This window comes from Alosa sapidissima, chromosome 3, assembly GCF_018492685.1.
Source record: "Alosa sapidissima isolate fAloSap1 chromosome 3, fAloSap1.pri, whole genome shotgun sequence".
Taxonomy (NCBI): domain Eukaryota; kingdom Metazoa; phylum Chordata; class Actinopteri; order Clupeiformes; family Clupeidae; genus Alosa; species Alosa sapidissima.
The window spans coordinates 35780274-35807012 of NC_055959.1; the positions used below are offsets into that span (position 1 = coordinate 35780274).

Below are 26739 nucleotides of genomic sequence, written 5' to 3' on the forward strand. Positions count from 1 at the left end.
CATTGTATTTTTAAATGTAATTTATTGCGTGTCCAACTTGTAACTGTCATGTTGACAAATTGATGTTTAACGCGCGGAGCAGATCAAGATGGTGAAGAACAGTCTTCACATGAGAATTTAGTCAAAACTTTTATTTTTCAAGTGCTTCACTTGTTTAAGAGGAAGAATTGTAAAAGAAAAAGGAAATGCTACTCCCGCCTTTATCATTCCTCTGTAAAACCATTTCAATCAAAACCAATTTGCCTGAATTTGAACAGCGAAATCATGCATTACTTCTTGTAATGGCTGTAATCTCTGTGTGTGTCTGAGAGAGAGTATGTGTGTGTGTGTGTATGTGTGTGTGTATGTGTGTGGTCATTGGCAGTCATGTTCCTAACTGCTGGTGAGGGGCCTTGTTTTATCGTTCCTTTCTGTGAACCCGCAAAGGAACGATGGAGAACCATGTTGCTCATTCTAAAGCATCCTACAGACTGTGGGATCTCACCAATTCTGGCATATCAAGTGTGTGGAGTGCCACAGCTATCTTAAGGCACAGAGAACCCTGCGTTGGACTTGTGAGGCATTTTATGCATTGAACTCAAACGACTTTCTAAGGCACTGACCTGCTCTGCAGTGTCAAATGTGATTCATGAGGAATCGAGCCGAATACCCGATCACTCCTGATCCCTTTGCCCCCAATCCCTCATTTTGTAGTTGATCCTGTTCTCCCCCTTAGATTATGTAATATCGTCTGAACCAAACCATGTTCTACCCGAAAGAAGGCACTGGATCAGATAGACCATCACCACCATCACCATCATCACCATCCTAATCATCTCTTGCCAAAATTCCTGTTTTGTTCTTTCTTTTTTGAATGTTCAGGGGCATTTTTTTTATCCATTTGTTTCTTTTCTGTTTTTTATTTTGGACTTGTGTTCTGGTTTCTTCCATTGTGTTGATCAAAAGAAAGAGGAAAAGAAGCAGAACAATGAGAAACAAGAGACAGAAAAAGAAAAAAGAAAAAAAAACTCAAGGCAGCTACTTAAGAGTGACTACTGTAAAATGATTACTGAAATAAAGAGAATGGGGTTTTGTTTTTATGCGCTGTGGATTCTGTTCAGGTGACAAGTGATCCCTAATGTTGACCGATTGTCATTCATTAGCCTTTTACAGGACGTACGAGTGACCAGATGTAGACCACATGGTGAGTTTTGAGGTATGGGAATTGGGAATTGAAAACAGAATTATTAAATGCTGTTTTTTACAGACCTGGGAAAGTATTAGAATTATGAAATATACAGACCTGGGAAAGTATTGGAATTTGGATAAATGTTTTGCTCAGTAATACATGCACAAAAACCTGTCAAAAATGTACACAAATTTACAGTTGTTTGTACAGGCTTTAGTTGCAGTCGCACATAAACCTCAGCTTTGGATCAGTGCAATCTCAAATAACCCGGCAGATGTACAGATTCTACAGCCCCTCCCCCTAGCATCAGTACATTAGTAAATGCCAACATAAACCGAGAGCACGAAGAAAGCATGTACTGAATATGAAGTGTCTTTGTTGGCTGTGTCCAAACAGCATACAATAAGCGTATCTCGATTCGGGTGGAGTCAAATTTTAGCATATAAAACTTAATCATACTGAGAATGTGTGCCCCAGAATATACATGACAACCAGTTCCACTAGCTACAGTAGCATGTAAAAGAAAGGGGGTTATCTGATGAGCATCTCCACCTCTGAGAAGACCATCCTCCCAAAAAATGGACAATGATAGCGATCATGGTTCTGCAGTGCACAACCCATGTCATCCTCAACCCTGCTGCTGGACATTGTAGAGGATACCGTGACCAGTGAAGTGTGCCGTGAGGTGAACTGTGTTGGAGACATAAACACTAACTGGTCAGTCGAGGTCACGAGAATTTCCTTCAGCCATGACTGTGGTCCTCAGCCTTTCATGCACAGAGGAACACTGCTTTACCACCCCATTGCTTTAGGGATAACCAGTATGCATAACGGTACCAGCTCATAGCAGGTCTGTGATGCCTTCACGGTCAGCTCATTCTGCACTCACTGATGTGTCTGTATTTTACTGACCCCTAGTGGTAGCATCTATACTCAACTAGTGTGAAACTGGTCACATTTAGATTTGAATTACAGGCCTGCTAACTGGGTTTCCTTTAGTCATCACAGGAGAACTTCTGCTTTAGTGAATATGGTTTAATATCATGATGTCTGAGTTTCAGCAGGCATGTAGACTTGAATGAGTAATACTGTAGTATAATATATTGTTTCAAAGAGGCAATGTTTATTGCTTTGAAAATATACAATTCACAAGTATGACAAAACATGAACATTTATTATAAGATTATACAAATTATGAATTTTTATTTGGTCTAAAAGAAAAATAAATAAAATGGCTCTTATAGGCATAGTTTTAGCAACTCATCACTGATAAGGAACAAAGAAACAGTAACAAGGCTGACTGTATTTCTATTCTTCACTATTCTAAACATACTCAGAAACTACACCAAACCCCTTTACCCTATAAATACATGAGGCGACGAACAGGAAAACTCTGGGGGGGGGGGAACTGTGACGAGACAAACGGTCTTTTATAGCAAACGTGCATTTGCTCACCTGCCCTTCTCCTCAGGGCTCCGAAAAGAAATGTGCATCAAGCCTGTACTCATCCTAGACCCATATTAGTTTGTTCTTTTCGTGTGTGTGTGTGTGTGTGTGTGTGTGTGTGTATGTGTGTGTTGTGAGAGTTGCTAAACCAAAAGGTAATTTCTCTGTAAATCTTAAAATCTCATGTATCTGCTCACCTTGACTGACTGTCAAAGTGCCATGGCCAGCAAGCTGTTTCTTTTTATCGACTAACACACCCACATCATCCGCCACAAATGGCTTTTTTTTCTCTCTCTCTCTCCCTCTCTAAATATGCTTACTCATTCTACTGTGTGTGCAGTACCTCTCTCTCTCTCTCTCTCTCTGCTCCTGTCTGCGTGCCCTTGCACCATCCTACACACAAGATATAAAAACTCAAATTCCGCCACTCCCACACACTCACATTCACAGTCCCAGAGATAGTCACATTCACTCTCACAGTCATTCAGTGCCAGAAATACTCACACTCATTCATTTGTTCACCCCCCACTGTCAAAATAACACAGATGCTGAGTGAAGTTGTCCTGTTCACTGGGTCACCAAAGTCTCTCCAACAATAATGATAAATTTGTCCTTCAACCGCCCACAGTCCTCTTTCCACTCTCTCTCTCCCACATTAACTCTATTTCTATTCCATTCTCTCACTCTGTTTCTCTCTGCCATTCACTCTTTCTTACTGTCCCCCTTTCATTCTCTCTCTCGCTCTCCCTCCCTCCTTCAAGCCAGCCCATCCACCTTTCATCCCTTCTTCAATGGTGTCCATCCAGTACGCTGCTCAGCACCAGAGGGACCTCCTTGTCCCCGGTCCCAAACAGCGGCATCACCCTCTCAGTGAAGCGCGGCGCGGTGAACGAGTACAGCTCGCTGCCGGACTTGGCGTTGTAGAAGATGACGTGGCCCTCCTCGCAGTCCAGGAAGACCCCGATGCGGCGCAGGCGCCCCGTCACCTTCACCTTGCCCAGCGGCGGCGGGGTCAGAGGGCGCAGGTGCGCGCCGCCCCACCAGAGGGCGTAGTAGCCGGCCGACGGGCCCATGTCGAACAGGCCCTTCCTGTGGGCAGACTCCAGGGCCACACCCAGCTTCCAGTCCTTATTCTCACCCACGGTCACCTGGAGGTGGAACAGGGAGGAAGGGTTGTCAGGACGACTGCAGGAAAGAATAACCCCCCCACCCCATAATAATACAAAACGCAAATAGATTGCAACAATAAAAACTCAGAGCATATATCTGGGCAGTGACACATATGTAAACAATAAACAAATAAATAAATAAATGGTCCTACCAGACATGGGATCCATTTATTAGACCTCAGTCCAGAAAACATCCATAGACCCGATTAACTAATACCAGAGCCATATAAAGGTGGAGTTGCGACAACTCCATTGACGCTAATGTTCCATTTTTTCCCAACGATGGCAGCTAATGGAAGCCTCAAATAGTTCCCAGAAGTTAACAATTAATAATAGCAGCAGTGCAGTTACAGCAGTATAGACTGTTTGATGAAGCTAAATGCTTGGTCGATGGACTGCTATGCCGCATGCTGGAGCAGCCTGGAATTGAGCAGATAGCACAAACAGTCATTCCAGCTGCACTGGTCCCAGAGCTCTTGAGCCAGCTGCATGGCGGTCCACTTGTAGGTCATCTGGCCTTCGAAAAGGTCCTGGCACGAGCACGCCGCATGTGCTTTTGGCCCAGCATGCCCCGTGACATACGGAAGTGGTGTGAGGAGTGCTATGCTTGCCAGAGGAGGAAGTCACCTGTTCCTAAGTACCAGGCACCTTTGATGAGCTCGCAGGCGGTAAGACCTTTCCAGCGGGTGGCTGCTGACATTTTAGAGCTGCCTGTGACATCTCGGGGAAACAGATATGTGCTGGCTGTAGAAGACTATTATACCAAATGTGTCAACTTGTATGCCATACCTGACCAGACAGCAATGACAGTTGCCTCTTGTCTGTTTAGTGAGTATGTAATGGAACATGGGGTAATGGAGACATTGCATACAGATATGGGGAGGCAGTTTGAGTCTGAACTAGTCAAGAACATGCGTCAGCTACTGTGTAAAAAAGACTCGCACTACACCATACAACCCTCGCTCAGATGGCATGGTCGAAAGGCTGAATCGAACTTTAATTGACCAATTGGCGAAGACCCTTCTCTCCTGTGAAGGGGAGCGGGACTCTTTTCTGAAACAGGTCGCTTTTGCCTACAACACTAGTGTGCATGCCAGCACTGGATTCACCCCTTTCTACCTCACCCATGGCAGAGAAGCGAGGATCCCAGCTGATGTGCTCCTTGGTCCTCAGACAGCGACAAGTTGGGGAAATACTTGCCAGGGGAGTTTTGCTGCCTCCCTCACGGCAGGTTTAGAAACGGCGTTCAAGAGAGCCACGGACAATCAGACTGTGGCACAAGAGCGTCAGAAAGCCCACTATGACGTTCACATGAGACACCGTCCGTATGAGGTCGGAGACCTTGTATGGCTACATGATCCTACAGAGAGCCGTCTCAAGTTGGCACCTCATTGGAAGGGGCCTTACAGAGTGTAGGATCATTATGACACCCTCCGAATGCATGCCAAGTTTTGTGAACTTTCGTTCATGGGGGGCCTTACAATAAAATAATTTATGTGTACATTTAGTGACCGTACACCAACAAGGATTCCCGGGACACTGAAAGACCGGGGTACACGAAACTTGGTGGGCATGTAACCCCACATGGATAGCATGGAACCATCGTTTTTCGTTTTGATCTATAGCCCCCCCGCTGTACTGGACCCCCCGAAAGGAGGGTAGGGCAGACAGTTTTCTGTGAATATCTTGAGAACCGTAGGGCCTAGGATGACCAATTTTTTCCGTATGTTTGCCTCCAGGGGTCATGTTAACCCATTCCATGTGCATAAACAGATACACACGCACACACATACATTCACATTATTCATACGTATGACACATACTCACACAGTAGACATATGTACGCATGCATGCACAAACACATATACGCAGGCAAACACGCGCACACACACACACACACACACACATAACATAAACATAACACAAACAATCAAGAATTTCTCAGAATTATGAACAGGAAGATGGAGGTGAGGTTGTATAAAATGAATTTTACATGTGAAATCTATGAACTAATCATGTTTTGGTACTTGTTGTCTAGCAGATACCAGTGAGAATTGAGTGTGGATAATGCAATTTAGTGAGACAGTTAGAATCATATAGGCCTTTCAGCAAGATTTATTTTTGTCGAAAAAATGTGCTGGACTGGGCAGCGGTCATATTTTGTACCGCTCTGCGGTACATCTAGTTTATCAAGGACTATATCACGTTTTATATGTTATTATGATCACTCGCATCGCATTACCATGGAGTTACTGTGTAGGTAATTCTACGGTTAACTTAACATGCCCACCACTGGAGAGATGTTAGAAAACTTTTTTTTTTATTCTCCCAAGACGCTAGCTACTTAAGGTAGTTCGCTCATTAGCTCAGATCAGTGAAGAGCTACCAGAGAAAACGTTGGGGAGAAAACTCAAACAAGTTAATGTTAGACTTAGACTAGCTGTGTTACAGTTTCTCGTTGCAAAATTAAAATCTCCATGCGCTTTTGTAGGCTAGGCCTAGATAGGCCTAGGCTACACTTATGGGGTGGGTGCTATTGCGTTTTCTAAAGAATCTCCCGTCTCGGTTTTGTACAGAAATTAATATTAAGTGACACATACGTAAAAGGGAGAAAAAAAGGTCACCTTCTGATATTTAGCAGCCTACGGTCTGGAATTTAATTTAATATTGTTGTAATGGTAGGATAACTACACAGTTTACACAATAATTACACTGTGTTATAAATATTGTATATCAATGCATTTATTTTCTGTCAATTACCCAAAATTGTGGCTCTGTTTCTCATTGAACAGTAGCTTATTTAATGCATTCTAATCATGATTCTAATCCATTGTCACTTCCGGGAACTTTTTGAAGTTTACATGAACCACGTGACCTTAACGAATTTTGAACACCCATTGTCGCAACTCTACCTTTATATGGCTCTGACTAATACTATTCAGCGAAATCATTTTACTTCAGAAAACATCAGAAAATGGTTTGATGTGTGTTGTAATGACGTAAAAAAAATGTTTACGTCATTACAACAAACATTTAAAAAATTAATAAAAATCCTTCTGACCTCCCAGTAGTGCCTTCCCGACTCGAAGCCCTCCTTGGCGAGCACGCAGGACCAGACGTCGAAGCGCTGGGTGCTGTTTCGGTAGAACTGCAGCTTTTCGCCGCGCTTGACCTGCTTACGATCTTCGGACAGGATCAGGAAAGGGTACGCGGTCACCGGGTTCAGAGTCACGTCCTCTGGAGGAGGCAGGCAGGGACAGCAGCCAGGGTTACACACACACACACACACACACACACACACACACACACACACACACACACACAATCTCACTCACACATCATGAAGTTAAAGCTAACGGCTAAAGCTAAAGGTAGTGAGGCTAGGCTGTGGGTAAAAGAAAATACATTTTGAGGTTCTACTAAAAGATCCATTCTTCCAGAAAGAATAGTCAGGTAGAGAAAAGTAGTTAAACGCGGTAAAGTTAATAAAAATGAAAACATGTCAATAAAAAGGCTCTATAGACAATATAGACTCGAGACTGGTCAGAAGTGTTGTGGTCTCAAACTTACCCATATATCCTTTCACCTTCTTGTGTGCTGATGGAGAACAGAAAACCAAATAGATGTAAACATGTGGACATTCATTTGAGAATTGTTCTAGTTCACAATTATAAGTGTGTTTCACCATTACTTCCTTTTATCATTATCAAACCATACACAACATGTTTAAGGCAAACATTTATTAGTGCCATATCTTTGCATGATAGTTAATTAAGTTCATTAGGACCTATTAAAGGAATAGATTCACATTTGACATTTCATCACATGATGCGTGATGATCAAACAACCAAGCCTACCTGAGCCAGGCTTTATTCTGCGCATGTCTAGAAAGAAATATTGAGACACACTTTAGAAGATATACTGTACAGGGAAGCACGCCCAGATTAGTAGTGTGTGTGTGTGTGTAGGGGGGGGAATCTTACCTTTCAGTGACCAGTCTCTCCTTCCCATTGACCCCGTTGATCTGATGCTGATCATGCTCTCACTGTCTTGCAGCATTGGGACTGCAAACACACACACACACAGTTCAATAATGGATATGAAAATACAGCATCACAGTCGCATGGGCCTGGAGCCATTATCCTGCCTCTTTCAGCCTGTTCATTCCAATTGCACCATTCGGTCAAGAATGTTTCACAGGTACGGCTGTGGGGTGCGAGAGCGACACTGCAACGCATCCGGCCCAGAGCTGCGTGATCTCAGTGTCCAAGCTGATGTCAGCATCTCTCACCTGACCAGCTGAAGTCAGCATCTCTCACCTGACCAGCTGATGTCAGCATCTCTCACCTGACCAGCTGAAGTCAGCATCCCTCACCTGACCAGCTGAAATCAAGTCAGACGGAGTGGGATGAAGGTGGAATTCATACAGAGACAGACAGGCAGAGAGAGAGACATTACGCTCCCCTTATTATGTGGGTAGAGTGAAATGTGTGGGTGTGTGTGGGTGTGTGTGTGTGCGGGGGCGGGGGGTTTGGGACGGTGTGGGCAAGAGGCTCAGCAGCTACTCCCTCACACACACACACACACACACACACACACACACACACACCTGTTCACTTCCTCATCCCAAGCATAGGTGTTGATGCTAACCATAATTCCACACTCTGTGTCTATTGCCTTTGGCTGGGTGATAATTGAGTAAATAGGCATAATCTGAACCTGCCCAACGTGGTGCTTCGCATGTCATTAACACTCCACCAGCCAGAAGACAGCAGCAGCGAAGCCATGTGACAGCAGCGCAGCTGGATCTGGGCCGGCTCTGGCCCGGGTTTAGCCCACATGAGCCAGCCGGGTCTGGGCACCACAGAGAGCAGCCGGTTCTGGGCCAGATGGGGCCCGTGCGGGAGCCAACTTCGCTCCAGTTGTGTCTGCAGTTGGGGCAGCCGTGGCCTACTGGTTAGCGCTTCGGACTTGTAACCGGAGGGTTTCCGGTTCGAACCCCGACCAGTGGGAGCTTAGCACCTAACCCCTCACTGCTCCCCGAGCTGCGTTGGGATTAGTGTGTGCTTCACCTCACTGTGTGTTCACGGTGTGCTGAGTGTGTTTCACTAATTCACGGATTGGGATAAATGCAGAGACCAAATTTCCTTCATGGGATCAAAAGAGTATATATACACTATACTATACTACTGCTACCTGCCACCTGTTCACTGCCATCACAGTGTGAGAAACGTCTTCACAACATCAACATGAGTCATTCCAGGGCCTCGCCAATTAAAAGCCTTTCAGCGAGGCAACATATTGCTCCATCTACAAAGGGGACATGTAATTGGAGTTTGCAGGAGTCATCAGTTTGTTTAAAATGGATAATGACCGTATTCACAGGCCATGTGGACTAAAATGGATAATGACCATATAAACAGGCCATGTGGACTGTGATGAAGGCACGCACCGGGTTAAAATAAAAACACAAACAGACACAAGTGTGTGCTGTGTGGTAATTATAGGCCTGTGTGTTTAAAACTATCTGGGAATTCTGACGCATCAGCTATTCCTGTTACCATGGCACCCCACCACCACCGCTGTCAGTCACCACAACAACGTCCAATGCCAACGATACAACATATGAATTAGACATCATTTGATGCCTATAGACCAGGGGTAGGCAACCTGCGGCCCTTTAGTTCCTCTCTAGCGGCTCCCTGCCTTTCTATAAAAATGGAAGTTATAAAATATTTCTAGCAATTTCATATAGTAGGCAATTACATCTCTATCTTTATTGCCTGAGGCTAATAAAGATAGAGATGTCTAAACTGATTTCTTTTAAATGTTTCCGACATCTTTGCGGCCCCAGACCAGTTTGAATTGCAATTCTGCTTCTTGTTTGCTACCTCAATTGAAATGCAAGAATGCAGAATTGAATTGGAATTTAAAGGTAAACTTTGCAGTACTGGCAATTTCCTGAATGTTTTCACGGTTTTTTGCTTCTTTTTCGCTGGCTCCGTCATGACGAATGTCTGAGAAACTACTACCTGAGAAACGCTACCTTTTTCTAGCCGATGCCTGGCGTGTATGTGTATTTGAATGCAGTAAAGCAATTCGTTACACTCGTTATACTTCCTGACACTGAGGCTGTCGGCCCGCCGGCCCACAGTTGCAAAGGTGGTTTTTCCGCTCTCAGGCGCTAGGGGGAAGCGAGACGGCCACCATTCAACCCGAAAAAAGTCATATAACCATTCCAATGACTCTGAAGCTGTTAAATGAAGGTAAATTAAGCTAAAAAACTTGCATATTAAGCTAAAAAAGAACCTGCATAGTGTACCTTTAAGAGCCAGTTTCAATTTAATTCTGGAATTTTGCACAAGCCTGCCCCAGACAGATTTATTTTTACAAAAAATGGCCCTTTCAAGAGAAAAGGTTGCCGACCCCTGCTATAGACTACAGTTCTGGCCTTGAATAAATCCGGTTTGGTCAGGCTAAACAATATCTGATCCCAGAGTCTAGGATGGGCACTGGTCACCACAACAAGCACGAAGGCAACTCACCCGAGTGTCGGTAGCGCACCTCTCCCCCACGGATATCCTCCAGCCTCTCGTGGACGTCCCTGAGCGCGGTCTTGACGTCGTCCAGAGAGAAGCGCAGCTCCAGGTCCACCTCGGGTTCATCCCGTCGCTGATTCAGCTCGGCATCCAGGGGAGCGCTCACCTCCTCAAAGCTCTGCAGAGGCAGGCGCAACACACACACGCGCACACACACACACACACACACACACACACACACAGGGTCTCAGCAACATGGTCTCAGGAATATGGTTCATTTTCATCTCTTTATCAGTCTGATCACCGAAAGTGCTTCATAAGCATGGTGTGTGTATCTCATCTGTAGACGCACGCACGCACGCACGCACGCACACGTACGTGTGTGTGTGTCACCTGTAGGAAGCCGGTGAGGTCATCAGAGGTGTTTGTGCACGTGTGTGTGTGTATTTGTGCGTGTGTGTGCGTGCTCCATCTGCAGGAAGCCGATGTGGTCATCAGAGGTGCGTGTGCGTGCGTGCGTGCGTCACCTGCAAGAAGCCGATGTGGTCATCAGAGGTGCGTGTGCGTGCGTGCGTGTGTGCGTGCGTCACCTGCAGGAAGCCGATGTGGTCATCAGAGGTGGCCTGTTCCTCAAGTTTTGCCCTCACTTCCTGCATCCTGCTTAGCTCTGCCTCCTGCCGCGCCGCTATTTCCTCTGCCCGACCAGTCACAGACATCTGCTTCTCCTGCATCCCACCTACGAGCTCCCGGCGAATCCGGTCCACCGAGCAGATCACGTCCCCCAGCAGGTGTTCCAGCTGAGCCTGCTCCGCCCTGGCATAGTTCTACAGGGGTCAAAGGTTACGGCCAACACCAGAGGTGTGAATAGTTTCAAGAACAAGATCGCAATCTGTATCGTCTTCCAACACACCAAGGCTTTCACACTGACACACTTTTTTCAAGTCCAAAACTTGGAAAAAAAACAAAAGTTCAAAAGCGCAAGTTAAGTAGTGAGTAGCAAAAGTAGCGAGTGCTAAAAACATGCGAGCTGGAAATTGATAGTGTAGCTGTTACGATGTTTTGCTATGATATGTTATATTCTGACAATGTTACAGTCTGAACATGTTAGCCTAGCTTAGCATAATTCACTGGAAGTGAGTTGGACCAGTTAGCCTGGGCTATAGCTAAAAGAGAGCTATAAGCTAACTGGTCTGATCCACTTTCAGTGAATTATTTCCCAAAACGTTGCCACGTTCCTTTAACCAGCGTCCCTCCGGTCGGACATGATGTTCACCTTCACTGTGTGTATCCTCCCCCTCAAGTCCGCCAGGCTGAGACTCTTCCTCTCGATGCTGGTCTGAATGTCCAGTTCCGTCTTACTCAGCAGTTTCTGTGAGATGGTAGCAAAGAAGAACACACAAAACATACACACAGACGATCAGTATGATTGTATAAGAGTAGCATCTCATTTGTATACAAGTTCACAGTCTGTCAGAATGGGGACCCATCTCTCCTGTGCTCTGACACTCCACACCAGAGCTCTACAGTGTTTCTGAAAGTGTGGTCCACGAGCAGACGTGGTAAAATATTATATAAATGAGTAAGTTGTTTGCAGTATTGAACCAACTTGTATGCATATCCAAACAGTTAAGTAAGCTATGCCAGTTTAAATCATACGAATCCTCTGATGCAAGGTGCAAAGACAATAAGCAAGGTGGTTCAGTGAGTAGGCCTGTTGTGTAGGCCTATATATACTGTTAAAGTAGGTCTACTCTTTTTTTTAGGTGGTCTGTGAGTTTTTTTAATTATTATTGGTGGTATTATAAGTGGTCCTTGGTCTGAAAAAGTTTGAGAAACACTGATATAGAGGGCAGTGCGCTGAGCCATCTTCTCTCCTCCCTCTACACCCACAACTAGGGCTGTGCAATTAATCAAATTAATCGATTAATCGTGATTATGACTTCCAACAATTATGATTATTTTGCTACATTCAGTTTCATAACAATGCTTGCCTTTTGTCTTGAGTTGTTGATCTTTTTACATGTATGTTTTCCTGTTGAATTATATTTAAAATTCAATTAAATTATTTTTAAAATTCAATTCACCCTAAGGCCTCTTGGTGTGGTATTCCAGCTGCTCTGAGGCCGAGAAGGCGGCTCTTCAAAGAGTCATCAAAACAGCACAGAGATCCACCAAAACTCAGCTGCCTTCACTAGCTGCTTTAACAGAACTAGGTGCCTACGTCGGGTCACAAACACCATCAGGGACTCATCTGACCCGCGCCACCATCTCTTCAATCAGATTCTCTCTGAAAGGTGATATAGGTCTATTAAGGCCCACACTTTTAATTTCTGTTTTCATTAGGGCTGTCAATCGATTAAAAAAATTAATCTAATTAATTACATACTCTGTGATTAATTAATCTAAATTAATCGCATATATAAATTTTACTGTGAAAGTATTTTAAATATTTAAATTCAAATGAATCATTGAATAATCAGCATTAGTGACATTAAAGTTCAAAATTTTTTATTATTATTTTCACTGTTCAAATAATTGCCATAATAATCCAGGATATGACCTAATATGCTGAGGAAATAAATTCAAAGTGCTTCAAATTCAAATAAAAGTGCTTCGGGAAGAAGTTTTTTTTTACATACAAGGCATTTCAGGCCACAGATATAACCTAGGGGACACAATGAAAATAAATTAATACTCCCCTCAATGTCAACACTTATTTCTTTGCATTGATGTGTGACTATAGAGTTGATGAACTCCGGTGATATGCAAATTCTTTGCTGCAGACATTGCAGAGGACTTTATTTTCAACACTTTATTTTTTATCAACACCATCAGGCAGTTTTTTAAAAATAAATGTTCCAATCAATGATCCAAGCAGCACGTTTTCTTCTCTCCCCTTCATTTTACAGTCATTTTACTGACTAGAACGGCTCGGGGTCAAAGGTCATACAGAATCGATTAATCTGCACTAATTTTTTTAATCAGTTATTTTTTCTCAAATTAATTAATCGAAATTAATCAGTTATTTTGACAGCCCTAGTTTTCATGTTTACATTCTATCTTTTTTTTTTCCTTTTGTTGTATTTCATGCTAATGCTTACAGTGCAGCACTCCCAGGTGGATTGTGTTATAGGTCGTTCTGTGTCATAAAAGTTGTTAATCTAGCATCTATGCAGTGCTGTCAGGTGGATTGTGTTATAGGTCGTGCTGTGTCATAAAAGTTGTTAATCTGGCATAAATAGTGCAGTGCTGTCAGGTGGATTGTGTTATAGGTGCTGTGTAATACAATTTGTTAATCTAGCATCTATGCAGCGCTGTCAAGTGAATTGTGTTATAGGTCGTATTGTGTAATACAAGTTGTTAATCTAGCATCTACAGTATATTGCTGTTTTCATCATAAAAGCAATGGTGTTACTCATTGCAGGCCTATTCTTAAGGGTGAGCAGAGACGTCACAACACAAGTGATTTAATCCAGACGCTATTCAAGTGTGGGAGTTGAAAAAGTGTGTTGTCAACAGGGAGTGTTTTCTCAATGACTCAAGAAGTTAGCGAGAGCAGACTGTCACCTTTCCTCCAAATAAATTGGTGTCTGAGAACCATCCAAACCTCCAGGAACTAAACATATTCACATTGCTGCGTTAAACCAAAGTCCTTTAAGGCAAGTCCCTCCACTCGGCGGCCATATACCAACGTTTTATGGGCACTCATCGGGCACAGTCTTTGGGTCGAACTGCGCGTGCGCAAGGCTTCACGACACCAATCTTGCTCCAGCGGCGAGATCACAACACATGATTGGCACGATGTCTTCACATCACACCATATGATTGGCTCAATGTATTCATATGTCGACGTTTTGCCGAGGAAGGGGTGGGATATGTGTAGACAACGGCCATATTGGCGTTACAAACTAACCCCATGCATTTCTATGGAGTAGTTTTTGAGTGCTGTGTCTCCTCATTAGAAAGTCCAGGAACTAAACATATTCACATCGCTGCGTTAAAACATTGTGATTGACTAACACTGCTCCAGGGGAGGATGGGACGATGCAGATGATTAAATTGTTTAACATCTTGAGTTTAACATCTGAAATATGAACCGCACATTCCAAGAGGGTAAAATCCATTAGGGTAATCAAAAGCCCAACTATTTCCACAACACAACTTGGGTACATGGCAGAATTCATTCAATCACATGCCTCACATCCCAGATCACAGCCATCATCACAGGAATGTAGCTATTGTGGGTTTTTCTAAGCATTTAGAGTTATTGTTTAATTTGAGTCTGCTCTTCCATAAGAATAGTCTGTAGTGTGCAACACCACTGTCTTTTATGATGAAAACAGCACAACAGATGTCAGAATCACATAATCACACGCCTTATCACCTCCATCATCAACGCAGGAACCATGCAGACGGTGTAAACATGTGATCGGAACGCTCGGTCACTGATAAAGCCCAAACCAAACAGCTGATAACAGCTAGACTCTGCAGCATACATGGCCCTCGCCTCATCTGATGTGGAAGTCAAAGGATCCGGGCTAAAACTGGATCTGTTTCGCAACTGTCTGCTACCAGGGTAGTGTGCGCTATCTATGTGGCGCGTGAGTATGGGAATGTTTCCTTCTCTTGTCATGAGAAGACTGCTCGTTGGGGAGGGACATTTTTATGTGAGTGTTTAAGCTAGCAGTCTCTCAGTGCTCAAGTCCTTTATAAAGCAGCAGGGCTGTTGTGAAAGATCCTAACAGTTCCAACAAGTCTGTATTTTATGGCTTGGTACTTCAGACCATAGAGAGCATTGCATCTACTCATAATCTCTGTACATCTATTCTAATTTCAAGGGGCTGTTTTTTAATATTTGTAATGGTTTGAGGGTCAAACTAACTTTTCAAAGAGAAGTTTGATGAAATTGGGACACAAAACGTGTGAAACTGAGATCATTAGAAAGCATTTGAAAGCATTTTACAAGCATGTTTGACCCCATGACTGACCCCAGAGAAGAAATATTGCTTGTAACAGTAGACTATGAAGTTTTCAATATCTGTATAGTATGTAAACTGTGCCTATTCTTGTCCAAGACATTTCAGCTATTTCATTGGTTTACGCCCAAATTTAACTTTAGCCTTACGTCAGACGGAATCTCTACCAGAGTGGAAAACTACATAGTCAGAATCTTAAGGAAAGCCTGTGTGTGGGAAAATATTTACAGTATGCGAACGCCAAATTCCTCCGTTAACTGTGCAGTCATGCGACATACTCTACATAGCAGCCTTACCGGAACCTTCTGTGCCGTGATGCGTATGGTCACCTGAGTAAAGACACATACACACATACACACACACACACCTCTTCCTTGTTCAAGGTGATCACAAAGACCTCTTTTGATCATCATCTCTACATGGTGCTGGGCTTTTCTCTCTCTCTCTCTCACACACACACGCCCTTACCTTGTTCTCTCCCTCACACACACACACCCTTACCTTGTTCTTTGATATCTCTCCATCTGACACATCCCAACTCATTTCATCATCTTTACATGGTGCTTAGCTTTCTACCACTCTCACACACACCCTACATACCACTTCATGGTTCAGCGCTCTTATTCCATCTCCCAAACACACACGTGTACACACACACACACACACACACACACACACTTCGGGTGTTTGGCTGGAGTGAGAGTGTGAAGTCATAGTCCATGCACGCACGTTCAATTCTAAAAATGTCTGTCAGCTGACTCTTTTGCTATGTACAATCCTGGATTTATGTAAAAAAAAACGAATAAAATGGAAAAGTTTCTTTAAAATATACAATTAATTTACTGATTGTACTTGAAAACAAGACCAGTGTTTTAACCCCGTGGCATGGAAGGATTATGAGCCACTGGGCCCCTGGGCACAGACATGAAAAGGGCCCCCCTGCCCACCTGAAAAAGGTAGTAGTTCAGCAATTCTAGGGGGATCCGGGGGCATGTCCCCCCGGAATAAACATTTGAAAAATAACCTCTTAAATGATGACTTCTGGCAAGTTTTATGGAAAGATTGAGACCATTGAAGGGCCCCATTCAGATATCAGGGGTGAATAACATACTGTAACCCATAGTATATGATTGAGGGGCCCCATTATCAGGGGTGAATAACATAACCCATAGTATATGATTGAAGGGCCCCATTCAGATATCAGGGATGAATAACATACTGTAACCCATAGTATATGATTGAGGGGCTCCATTCAGATATCAGGGGTGAATAACATACTGTAACCCATAGTATATGATTGAGGGGCCCCATTTAGATACATAGTATGCCCCATACATTGGGGCAGCAGTGGCCTACTGGTTAGTGCTTCGGACTTGTAACCGGAGGGTTGCCGGTTCGAACCCCGACCAGTAGGCACGGCTGAGGTTGAGCAAGGCACCTAACCCCTCACTGCTCCCCGAGCGCCGCTGTTGATGCAGGCAGCTCACTGCACCGGGATTAGTGTGTGCTTCACCTCACTGTGTGTACACTGTGTGCTGTGCACTGTGTGTGTTTCACTAATTCACGGATTGGGTTAAATGCAGAGAACAAATTTCCCTCACGGGATCAAAAAAGTATATATACTTATACTTATTTAGATATCAGGATACCAGGCACTAGAGATACAGTTTATAGAGATACAAAATGGTATTATTGCGATATGATTAAAATGTTTAAAATGATTAAAATTAAAAAAAAAAATCTAAATCTACCACTGTCTAACCAATGATGGACAGTAATTGGCCTGTCCTTCATGCCCAGTAGCAACAAAACTAAAGGTCAACAGAACAGCACTAGTGTCATAAAAGTGGTGTGGCTCCTTTAAAGGGACACCAGGCAAGCCTGATGCTTTTTCTCTACGAAACTCCCCCTCGCTCGGTCTGAAGCTCTTTTCCTTTTCTTTGCATCTTCTGTCAAGTTTTCGCTGCTTCTTCGCCGGCTCTGCCATTATACACACGTTTGCAACAATCACTAGCGTTTCGTTAGCCTGCCTCTGTGCTGTGGATGCAGGATGTAAACTGATCCTGCTTCGGTCGGCGGGTACGATACACTAAACTTGCAAGCGGGATATTCTTCCTACAGGCAGTAGGGGCGGGCGAGAGAGTCTTCATTTGCCCTGTAATGAGTCATTGAACCATATACCAACTTACGAAGATGAGTAATTAACACGAAAACGTTGCCTGGTGTCCCTTTAAGACACAATCCATTGTTGTGAGTTCTGGAGCCTTTTATCCATAATGCCCCAAATCTATGGAACACCCTGCCTCTGTACATCAAACAGGCAGTGTTTCAGTGAATATCTAAAAAAAAAAAAAAAGACCTGAAAACATACCTGTATAGTTAACTCATCCCATCTTGTAGACTACTTTTCAGATTATTCTACATTCGACTGCTGCCATTAGAGCTGCAGCCAGCCAGAAGCAGATATTAAGTCAGGTACTGCTCAAGGTTTCTTCCTGGAATATGAGTTTTTCCTTGCCACAGTTGCCATACTGTATGGCGTGCTTGTAGGGGTTTAAGGGTTAAACGCTTAGAGTCCACATCAACGGGGCCTAACCATTTGTTAGCCTAAGCATTTGTTAGCCTATATATATATATATTAATATATAATACCAAATTGCCCATTCCTTCCACCGGCCCTGCACACACACAACCTCTGGCCCCAGCGCGTGCACACACACACACACACACACACACACACACCCCAGCGCGTGCATGCACACACACACACACCTGTTTGATGACCCTCTCGGTCTGCACGGACACGGTATTGTGTGTGCGGTGCGTCTCCAGCACGCAGATGGAGCAGATGCAGGCCTGGTCAGTGCGGCAGTAGACGTCCAGCAGCCGGCCGTGCGTGGGGCACATTCGGCCGCGCATGGCCTCGCCGGGGTCGCGCAGCTGGTGGCTGCGGTAGAACGACGTCTCGTGGTGCGGCCGAACGTGCTCCTGGCAGTACGACGCCATGCAAGTCATGCAGGTGCTGACCGCCCGCTGCTTCCGGCCCGAGCACACGTCGCACAGGACCGCCTTCCCCTTCGCCACGTCCAGGTCCTCGTCCTCTGGGATCGTCTCGGCCCCGAAGGCGCCGGCTTTGGAGCGGGGTTTGGGCACGGGCATCATTGCCAGGCTGGCCGGGCCAGTGGCCATGTCCTCGGCGTCGTACTGGGCCACCTTGTAGTGGTTGGTGATGGCGGCCAGCACGCGGTTGATGCTGAGCTTCGGCCGCTCGTCGAAGACGCGCTTGCAGAGCGGGCACGTGCACACCTCGATGGAGGCCCAGTAGCCGCCGATGCAGCCCTGGCAGAAGTTGTGCCCGCAGGGCGTGGTGACCGGGTCGCACAGCAGGTCCAGGCAGATGGAGCAAGTCACCTCGCCCTCCGAGAGGACGTCGGCCGACAGCGCCACCTGAGCCATCTTCAGCACCGGGGACAGTGTGGGAACAGCCTGGAACAGAAGCACAAAGTAAACACGTTACACAAGGGAGGACAGACACGCAGTGACCAGTCTGCTGCATAGAAAAGAGAGGATTAGTAGGTCCCTAAAGCATACATACCAGTATGTATAAGTATGTATAGTATAAGTATGTATATATACTCTTTTGATCCCGTGAGGGAAATTTGGTCTCTGCATTTATCCCAATCCGTGAATTAGTGAAACACACTCAGCACACAGTGAACACACAGTGAGGTGAAGCACACACTAATCCCGGCGCAGTGAGCTGCCTGCATCAACAGCGGCAGTGAGGGGAGCAGTGAGGGTTAGGTGCCTGGCTCAAGGGCACTTCAGCCGTGCCTACTGGTCGGGGTTCGAACCAGCAACCCTCCGGTTACGAAGTGCTAACCAGTAGGCCACGGCTGCCCCCATACGCACGGCTGACCCCTGTATACAGGTTTTGAGCAACATGCCATCCAGGCAATGTCTTTTCCAGGGAAGACCTTAAGACTTTGATTATTGACCAGCACCAGGGGCGTCGGACTGGGGATAAAACCACTACTGATTATAGGGGCCCAAGGGGAGAGAGGGCCCTTGAAAAGTCTGGAATATATTTTATTTTACCTGGGAACATGGGGGCCCATCTGGACTGCCTATGCAGGGGCCCAGGATCTTGTGCTACGCCCCTGACCAGTACTGTTACCCAGTAGTGATTCTCTCTTGCACTGATGAGCCATTTTTGGTCAATCAGACTAAGAGCCATTGTTATTTTTTTATTTCTTTTTTTCCCCCATGCGGTAAGGTTCAATGCCCCACCCCCTGTTCTTTTAAGAACCCTTTCAGGCTAGGCTAGGTTAGCCTTCATTGTCTCCCTTGGACATTATAGAGAGAGAGAGAGCACAGGTGTCCCAGGTGCTTAATTATTGCACAAATCCTAAAGACTGGAAAATGGCACATCTTGGAAACAAACTGAGCAAGAATGGCTGTGCTAGTCTTCTAAAATCTGGATCTTGATCCAGCTGGTGAGATCCTTAGGATTGTAAGCATATCTCTCCCCTTAAACACTTCCAAAACTTCTGAGCACAGCTCAATTCTCTGCCTGTTCCTGAACACAACTACTGCAGTTGTTCAACACTGACAGACAGAAAAGATTCAGTGCTCTGGTGTTAAGAGGCAAAGTTCATAATTAGCTCATAATCATGGAATCCTCCAAGTATCCTCATATTCACATTTGGATGTAATGATGACTTTTTAATGTCACATCTCCCTGCACTTCTTGGGTATTTAGCTCTGGAAATGCTTAATGATGATGTATTTCCTCCAGTTCTAAGCCGAGGCCATGCCGTAAAAACGGTGTTAATTAAACAGGATAATCAGGCCATCTGTCCATGTTCCTCTTCCCTATTTTAACTAACACAGCCAACACAACACTACTGTCTGAGCAGCACAACAGCACCAACTTGAATCGGTGTTGATATAAGCCTGAAAGAATCCATTAGTCATGTTCACGAAGCCTAAAGAAACACACCCCAATAACAGAGAAAAACAACATCTACAAGGGATTTACTTGACAATGCTATTATATAAAACCAAAAAGCACTCCAAAAGGTGTCATTATATACATAGTATGGAATAATATGTATGCATAATGTTGTATTTATATAATATATGCATAAATATTAAGAGAAAGTTATGTATATAAGGATAATATTATATTTATTTGATATGTGACATACACACATTTCATTTGCTTGACTCGCTGATAGGGAAACCCTCCATGCTGCAAAGACTCCACATTCAGATGAAAGGCCCAACCTCCTCAAGAGAAGGACAAGGACCACTGGACCGAAGTGCATTCCTATTGCACACGTTCCTACTTGGAGGAATATGGGTAACTTCCAGATAAGGCCAAATGCAACATCAACACATTACTGTACACACACAGCACTGCAAGCACACAGGGCAAATCAAAGCCAACAGACAGAATGAAAAGCTTGCACATTAGCCCAACCCTGAGACAACCTGCTGAACAGCTCTGATCAGTGCAATGAGCCATGAGACACATCCAGCACGAACACAGTACCACATCAGTGACGACTTAAACATGCATTTGATCATATATGCAGCCCAGTTTCTCATTTTGTTTGTTTCCATGAGTGTTTCGGAGAAGTGCAACTACACAGGTGTATCGAGATCAGAGAGCCACTTGCTCTCTCTTACCTGTATAGATGAGGTTTTCTGCCAAGGGTTTCCAAGAACACTCACAATCTATCACCAAAAAATTAAACACTATCTGTGTACAGTACTTCTGCAGAATTCAGACTCAAAGAGGAGGTGACCTAAAGTGTGCTAGCATGCTAGTTTGAGTCCTTAGCTGAACTAGGCCCACATGGCTGGGTAGTGGCAGTTCCTGGGTTCCCCCCACCCACACGCCACTAGGAGGCCATCACACCTGGGAACAATCACCAATCAGTGACCAAGGAACCAAAAGATCAAAGAAGGAAACACCCAGGAACCTGACTGATAGAACATTCACCTGCACACATCCAAGGAGATCTGTGCAACAAAACAACCTGCAGACATGTGAGAACTATGAATTCATTCTAAGAATTTACAGATGGGATTCTCTCTGTTGTAAAAATGTCACACTATTGCATCTATCAGTAAACCTTTTGGAGCCCCCTACCAGACATAAAGCTCATTAGATAAACACACTGTGATAGTTGTATGCTACAACATGCTCGGACACAAAAGAAATGTCATTCACCATGGCCATTTCTGTGCAGTGCAGGAGGAAGAAATCTTCCATGACGAAATACCAGTTTTACTTCAGTGGCAATTAAATAAATCTAGTCCATGCAAAGGCCAGGAATAAATAAATACCAAACAAACATGCCACTTAACAAGTAATAAATAAAACTGACTCTCAGAGCTACATCATGCCAAAGAGGATACCATTACTGCATGTCAAAACAGTAGCTCTGAATGAATCCGATTTTCAACCTGTGGTTTCAGGCATGTATAATCAAATGTCTCTTAGATGGGTCTGTAATTGACAAGGGCTTAGCCTACCCAAGTAAACTTTAAAACAAAAACAACATATTTAAGGCATGCCATTTGTTTTTATCTGTTCAAGCATGTTGTTGGTCCGGTCTGAACAAGTCAGGGTCCAACCACATTCTGCCACACACATGGAGTGTTGTCTGTTCTGTGAAGGTATGTGTGCTTTCCTTTTTTAAAAAAAAAGGAGTGCTTGTTGTTCAAAGAACTCAAGTACCAGTAAACACTATGCCCATATGGAAAATGACTCACTCAAGAAGCAAAAATAATCCCTAATCAGCTCTTCTCTCTCACCCCTATTCACAAACGATTACTCACACAACGGCAGTCTTTCCTCACAAACTCTCCACTGATATTTGGGTCAAGGATTTACGGTACACACTTTTATATGCTCCTCTGGAAATGGCCTATGCGAGAGCATGTGTGTATACCTCTAATGCTGTACGCCTCAACAGTCTGCAGATGCTCATGCCAAGTGAGCACAGTCAACATTTTCATGATGAATTATATCTGTCTATAATGTCTGTAATGGTCTGTGAATAATCCAACTAAAATGGTAGAAGAAAGTACAATGATCTGCTGATATCCTGGCTTTGTTGCTATACTTTTACAATAGGAGAATGCCTCTTCACCATTGCATTTTGTAAGCTTTGTGTTGTTCATTTGCTACTAACTACTTATTTGCTGCTTATTTTCTCGTGGGGTTTATCTTAGCCTTGTGACTCCGGTGTATGGCTTAGAAAGTATGATGGATGGGTTTGAGAGCGCCCACACAGGCACAGGTGCTGGATGTGCACATCACGAGAGAATGTCCACACATTAGGATTATTCTTTCAGGATTGCTTGATGCAATACCCTCAGCACTAACTCTGGGATGGATATTGGTCAGATCGGATGTAATGTCCATTGCACTCGGAGGCATTATGACTGTTTTGGCTCTGGGAACTTCTCTCTAGAAGAGAAGAGCCCGTGCAGTAATCCATCCCTGACTGTACGCATAAAACTAGATCCCCTCCTCAGCAAAGCACTCATCTGCACACACTTGCTTGTCACATTCAAGACCAAAATGGATGACGGACACTAACTTAAATGGGAGATATGTTGTGGGAGCATACACACAGTATATTGGTTCTGTAATAAAGGCAATTGAGTATGTCGCTTGTCAGCTTGCATTCAGCATTTCTACACTGAAATCTCCCATAAAGATCTTCTCTCTCCACACCACTTCCTCAACACAGTGCACTGTGGCGGCTTTAAAACACAGGCAGCAGGCTTTTATGTGAGAGACATAATGGCCGCCATAAAAAAGGCCCATCACTCAGCAGAAGCTTGTGCCATCCATCCTGTGCGTCCCTTCCACTGAGACCGGTCCTGTGCAGCGGCCAAGACAGCTGCCCCAGGCTGGACCCCTGCAACACAGCAGCACAGAGCTCAGGAACTGATGGCTGGTTTGTGGTCGGATCAGGTTCCTCAGCAGTTCATCATTGCTCCACTGAGAGTGCTTTAGGAGATGTAATAGGCATGATGTATCTCCACCACCATGACTGTACTTACACACGCACCTGAAACTGCAGACTTGGTCGAGCGAGGAAAGGGTTTGTATAGAGAGCCTGAAGATCCTATTTCTGAGTATGTTACGCCATGAAATGCAAAACTTCTTGAATTTCCCCTGGGGATCAATAAAGTATCTATCTATCTATCTATCTATCTATCTATCTATCTAAAACATTAACATTGTTGTCTACTACGCAGCACTGTGAACTTGTAAGCTTTTAGCAGCTGAATATCTCCCATCTTTGTCTACCTTCCAGCCTGTGTTAGTGATGTAAACCCATGTTTCATAGATAACAATTTCCTTTGGGCCGGATCCACATAAAAGCCTTTAGATCCCCCTGTAGCGGACATACGGTATCTGACTGAGGGCCAGATCTGCACCTAATAGAGGTTTCAGCTCTGCTAGCAATGCTGTTTTATCACCGGTTTACAGATTTGTCCCAGGTCCAATTTCCGCAACTTAACCGGAAGTCAGGAGATGCATTTAAAATACAAAACACTGATTTGTTTTTATATGCATTTGTCCAATCACGCTTCGCATGGACATTTCCATTTGAGCTGGTAAGCCTGCTTACACTGACTGACTACAGTAGATCAATATATCTTCATCGGTTTCCATGCTTTGATCAAATTCCTCAACTTCGATGACAAATAGTTCAACTCTCATAACGTATCATAACGCCTTTCCCCCACATGCGGGGTTTGTGTGGAGAGTCTCTTTTAAATGTCAAACATGTCAAGTGAAGCAGCTTCTGGGGTAAATCTCCTTTCGTAATCCTCTGTCTGCAGGGCAACCCTGACTGCTCTGGTCTAGATAACAAAGAGACATTCCTCTGCTCTCTGCCTCTGCCAAGACAAATTTTTAAGGACAAACGAGATGCATGTTTGTGTAAGGGAGCATTGCAAAATCATATCTAAGATGTGATCGTGTGTGACACGTTTTGTGTGTGACTGCCTTCAGTCAATGTTGTTTGTCTTTTTGTGTATTGTAGGCCTATTTTTGGTTTGAAGAGATGACAATCTCAATGTTATTTTCTCCCTGGTTAAATAAAGGTTCAAATTATAATCCAAAAATCTTGTTTGACTGGAACAGATTACAGGCCTTGAGTGTAATGTATTGAGCAGTGGATCTGCCCAAGGTTTCTTCCTTGGTAAGGGAGTTTTTCCTTGCCCCTGTTGCTCTTGGGTGCTACTTGTTGGTGCCCCCACCCAATCCCAATCCTCCCCCACCTTTCTTATGCAGCCCTTGCCACTTAATCTACTAAACCCCTCTTCTACTGCACTTTTTACCCCCCCCATAAATGCACAAATAGGCTGACACCAGACATAATTTCACTGCATTTCTTACTTCCAGTAACTATATGCATGTGACAATAAACTTCCTTGTATCCTTGTACTGTGGCCCATGCGTGTGGCACACCCTTCATGGTTTTACGGATGTTGGTTTTCTTCCTTTTGTGTACACAATTGTTAGTAAAGTCAACCGGTGGACGGCAGACATCCCTTTTCAAAGAGGTGCATAATTGCACAAATCCATTTGCTAAATATGTCTTTAGCATGTCATCATTGCTGTAATTCTCCTCAGCTCAGGCAGTGGCCCAGTGTTTTCCTCCTGGTGTTGCTGCTCTTGGGATGTTATGCTTGCAATGAGCACTACATGCAAAGTCCTTATCTGATTCAGCCATGTGCATATGGCAAAGTAATGTGCTAAAGTAATACACTCTACAACAAGACACACTTCACTTTCAATGTCCATATTGTAACCATGAAATATTCCAGTCTACTTGCTGTAAAAGGTTTTACACTTTGAACATTTAGAAGAAATACTGTGGCTCGATCCTTCTGACTACAGAAGCCACCATTGGGCACAGACACACCATTGGGACATTTTGGCTCAAGGCTTTACCACTGAGCGCTTTAGTTGCACTCTTCATATAAAATGCACCATATAAATAAAAGGCTTTTTACTTTACTCAGTGACCTCTACAAGGTAGCAGGAACAAATGGTAGATCATTTGCCACAGTTTAAATCACATACCACTAACTCTGCACTACTAAATGTATTAGTTTAGCACCACTTCTGTCAGGAGGGCTATCAGAAGTTGGTATGGGATTATAGAAATCTACATCTGCCATCATGTTTAGCCAGAAAGTATTGAATATTCCTCTACTCCAGTGCCACATTATTCTGTATTATACATTATTTTCCAACAGAAAAAACAGCCCAAACACACTCCATACCTCTTGATGTTGTGAGTCCTGCTCAGCTTCCAATCCTTGGCTATAGTGCACTGTTCTCTGAAGAGCTGGTTCACCCTCTGTCTTTACTGTCTTTCTACCTCCTTCTGAGGTGTCTTGCGCTCTCGATAGCTTAAAATACTGTGAAGTGAGCTATCCTGTTCCACTGGTTTGCATGCATGCAAATGCCACTGTGAGTGTGTGTGTAAGAGAGAGGGAGAGAGAGAGAGAACTGAGCTAGGGTGTGTGTGTGTGTGTGAGAGAGAGAGAGAGAACTGAGCTAGGGTGTGTGTGTGTGTGTGTGAGAGAGAGAGAGAGAACAGAGCTAGGGTGTGTGAGTGAGAGACCAGGTATGGCCACTGCTGGAAAGCTGTCTGGTGAGTTTGTAACATGGCACGTTTTTTTCATATGTATGCTTGTTTGTGTTTGTGAAGGTGCAAAGTTAGTCAGGAACTAAACGTCTCCCACTTGTTCCCAATGTTGTGATTTTCCAGCATAGGCCAGACAGGTGTGGAAACCAGGCCCCTAACGTCAGATGCTGACCGCTGACCGTCTGCCTGGCACACCTGTAGACCGGCCGCACCAGTCATGATGCTCAGGTCTCCCAAGATGTTAAGAGAGCACCAATAACAGCAACAAGCGAATGGCCATTATCTTGCTTATTTTACCAACGTCTCCCTACCTGCCCACTTATCTGATGTACTTTTTAAACACCAGCATCCCACTCACTGAGATTAATCATCCTCCAGTCACTGGTGATGATGGCACAGCTGGAGCGTGGCTTTAGCCTGAGGCCTACACGCAGATGGTGCTATACAGTCGGGATCCAGACATGTTGCTGCCTTTAGTGAAAGAGGAAACTCGACAGGTTGAGGGATCATAGCTGTCCTCCACTCGCCGACTGAGTAACGAACGCTGTGGTGAATCTTGGCATCTGCTGCCGCCAAGGCAAACCGCACGCTGCCGTCACAGCCGACGTGACGGACTGGCAGCGAGTGGGACTGCCGGTGGAGAGGAGATTCATTTGAGGCTCCAGTACAGGAAGGCTCTGACAGGAGGAGGCGACTGAGAGCCCGATGAGCCAGACGGTTGCCTGATTCACAGGGCTAAATGAG

The 26739-nt window shown here is 44.5% G+C and overlaps 2 protein-coding genes and 1 long non-coding RNA gene across 10 annotated transcripts in view; 2 read left to right on the forward strand and 1 right to left on the reverse strand.

Moving 5' to 3' along the window:
* zgc:158376 (uncharacterized protein LOC100101643 homolog) overlaps positions 1 to 1079 on the forward strand; it is a 33362-nt gene extending 32283 nt beyond the window's left edge. For all 4 annotated transcript variants that reach the window (XM_042085579.1, XM_042085577.1, XM_042085578.1 and 1 more), the window contains exon 11: positions 1 to 1079. This exon is cut by the window's left edge and continues 3389 nt beyond it. The gene's annotated coding sequence lies outside the window, so the exon portion shown is untranslated.
* The window catches only part of LOC121704970 (E3 ubiquitin-protein ligase TRIM11), a 27514-nt gene extending 1618 nt beyond the window's left edge, over positions 1 to 25896 (reverse strand). Inside the window, exons 1-11 of one of the 5 annotated variants that reach the window (XM_042085591.1) lie at positions 20993 to 21142; positions 20513 to 20645; positions 18071 to 18784; positions 11596 to 11691; positions 10913 to 11146; positions 10329 to 10500; positions 7767 to 7847; positions 7641 to 7667; positions 7354 to 7380; positions 6845 to 7020; positions 2270 to 3762 (exon numbers count right to left, since the gene is read on the reverse strand). In XM_042085591.1, the coding sequence (XP_041941525.1) occupies positions 3403 to 3762; positions 6845 to 7020; positions 7354 to 7380; positions 7641 to 7667; positions 7767 to 7847; positions 10329 to 10500; positions 10913 to 11146; positions 11596 to 11691; positions 18071 to 18754 (1857 nt within the window). In that variant the 5' untranslated portion in view covers positions 18755 to 18784; positions 20513 to 20645; positions 20993 to 21142 and the 3' untranslated portion in view covers positions 2270 to 3402. Of the gene's footprint in view, positions 1 to 2269; positions 3763 to 6844; positions 7021 to 7353; positions 7381 to 7640; positions 7668 to 7766; positions 7848 to 10328; positions 10501 to 10912; positions 11147 to 11595; positions 11692 to 18070; positions 18785 to 20512; positions 20649 to 20992; positions 21143 to 25627 lie in introns of those variants that run through there. The other 4 variants (XR_006030683.1, XM_042085589.1, XM_042085590.1 and 1 more) reach the window with 4 other exon arrangements.
* On the forward strand, positions 21155 to 23846 carry LOC121704981. The gene is made up of 3 exons (XR_006030692.1): positions 21155 to 21355; positions 21909 to 21988; positions 22161 to 23846. It is a non-coding gene; the product is annotated as an uncharacterized LOC121704981 (long non-coding RNA).
* Positions 25897 to 26739: the final 843 nt, after the last annotated feature.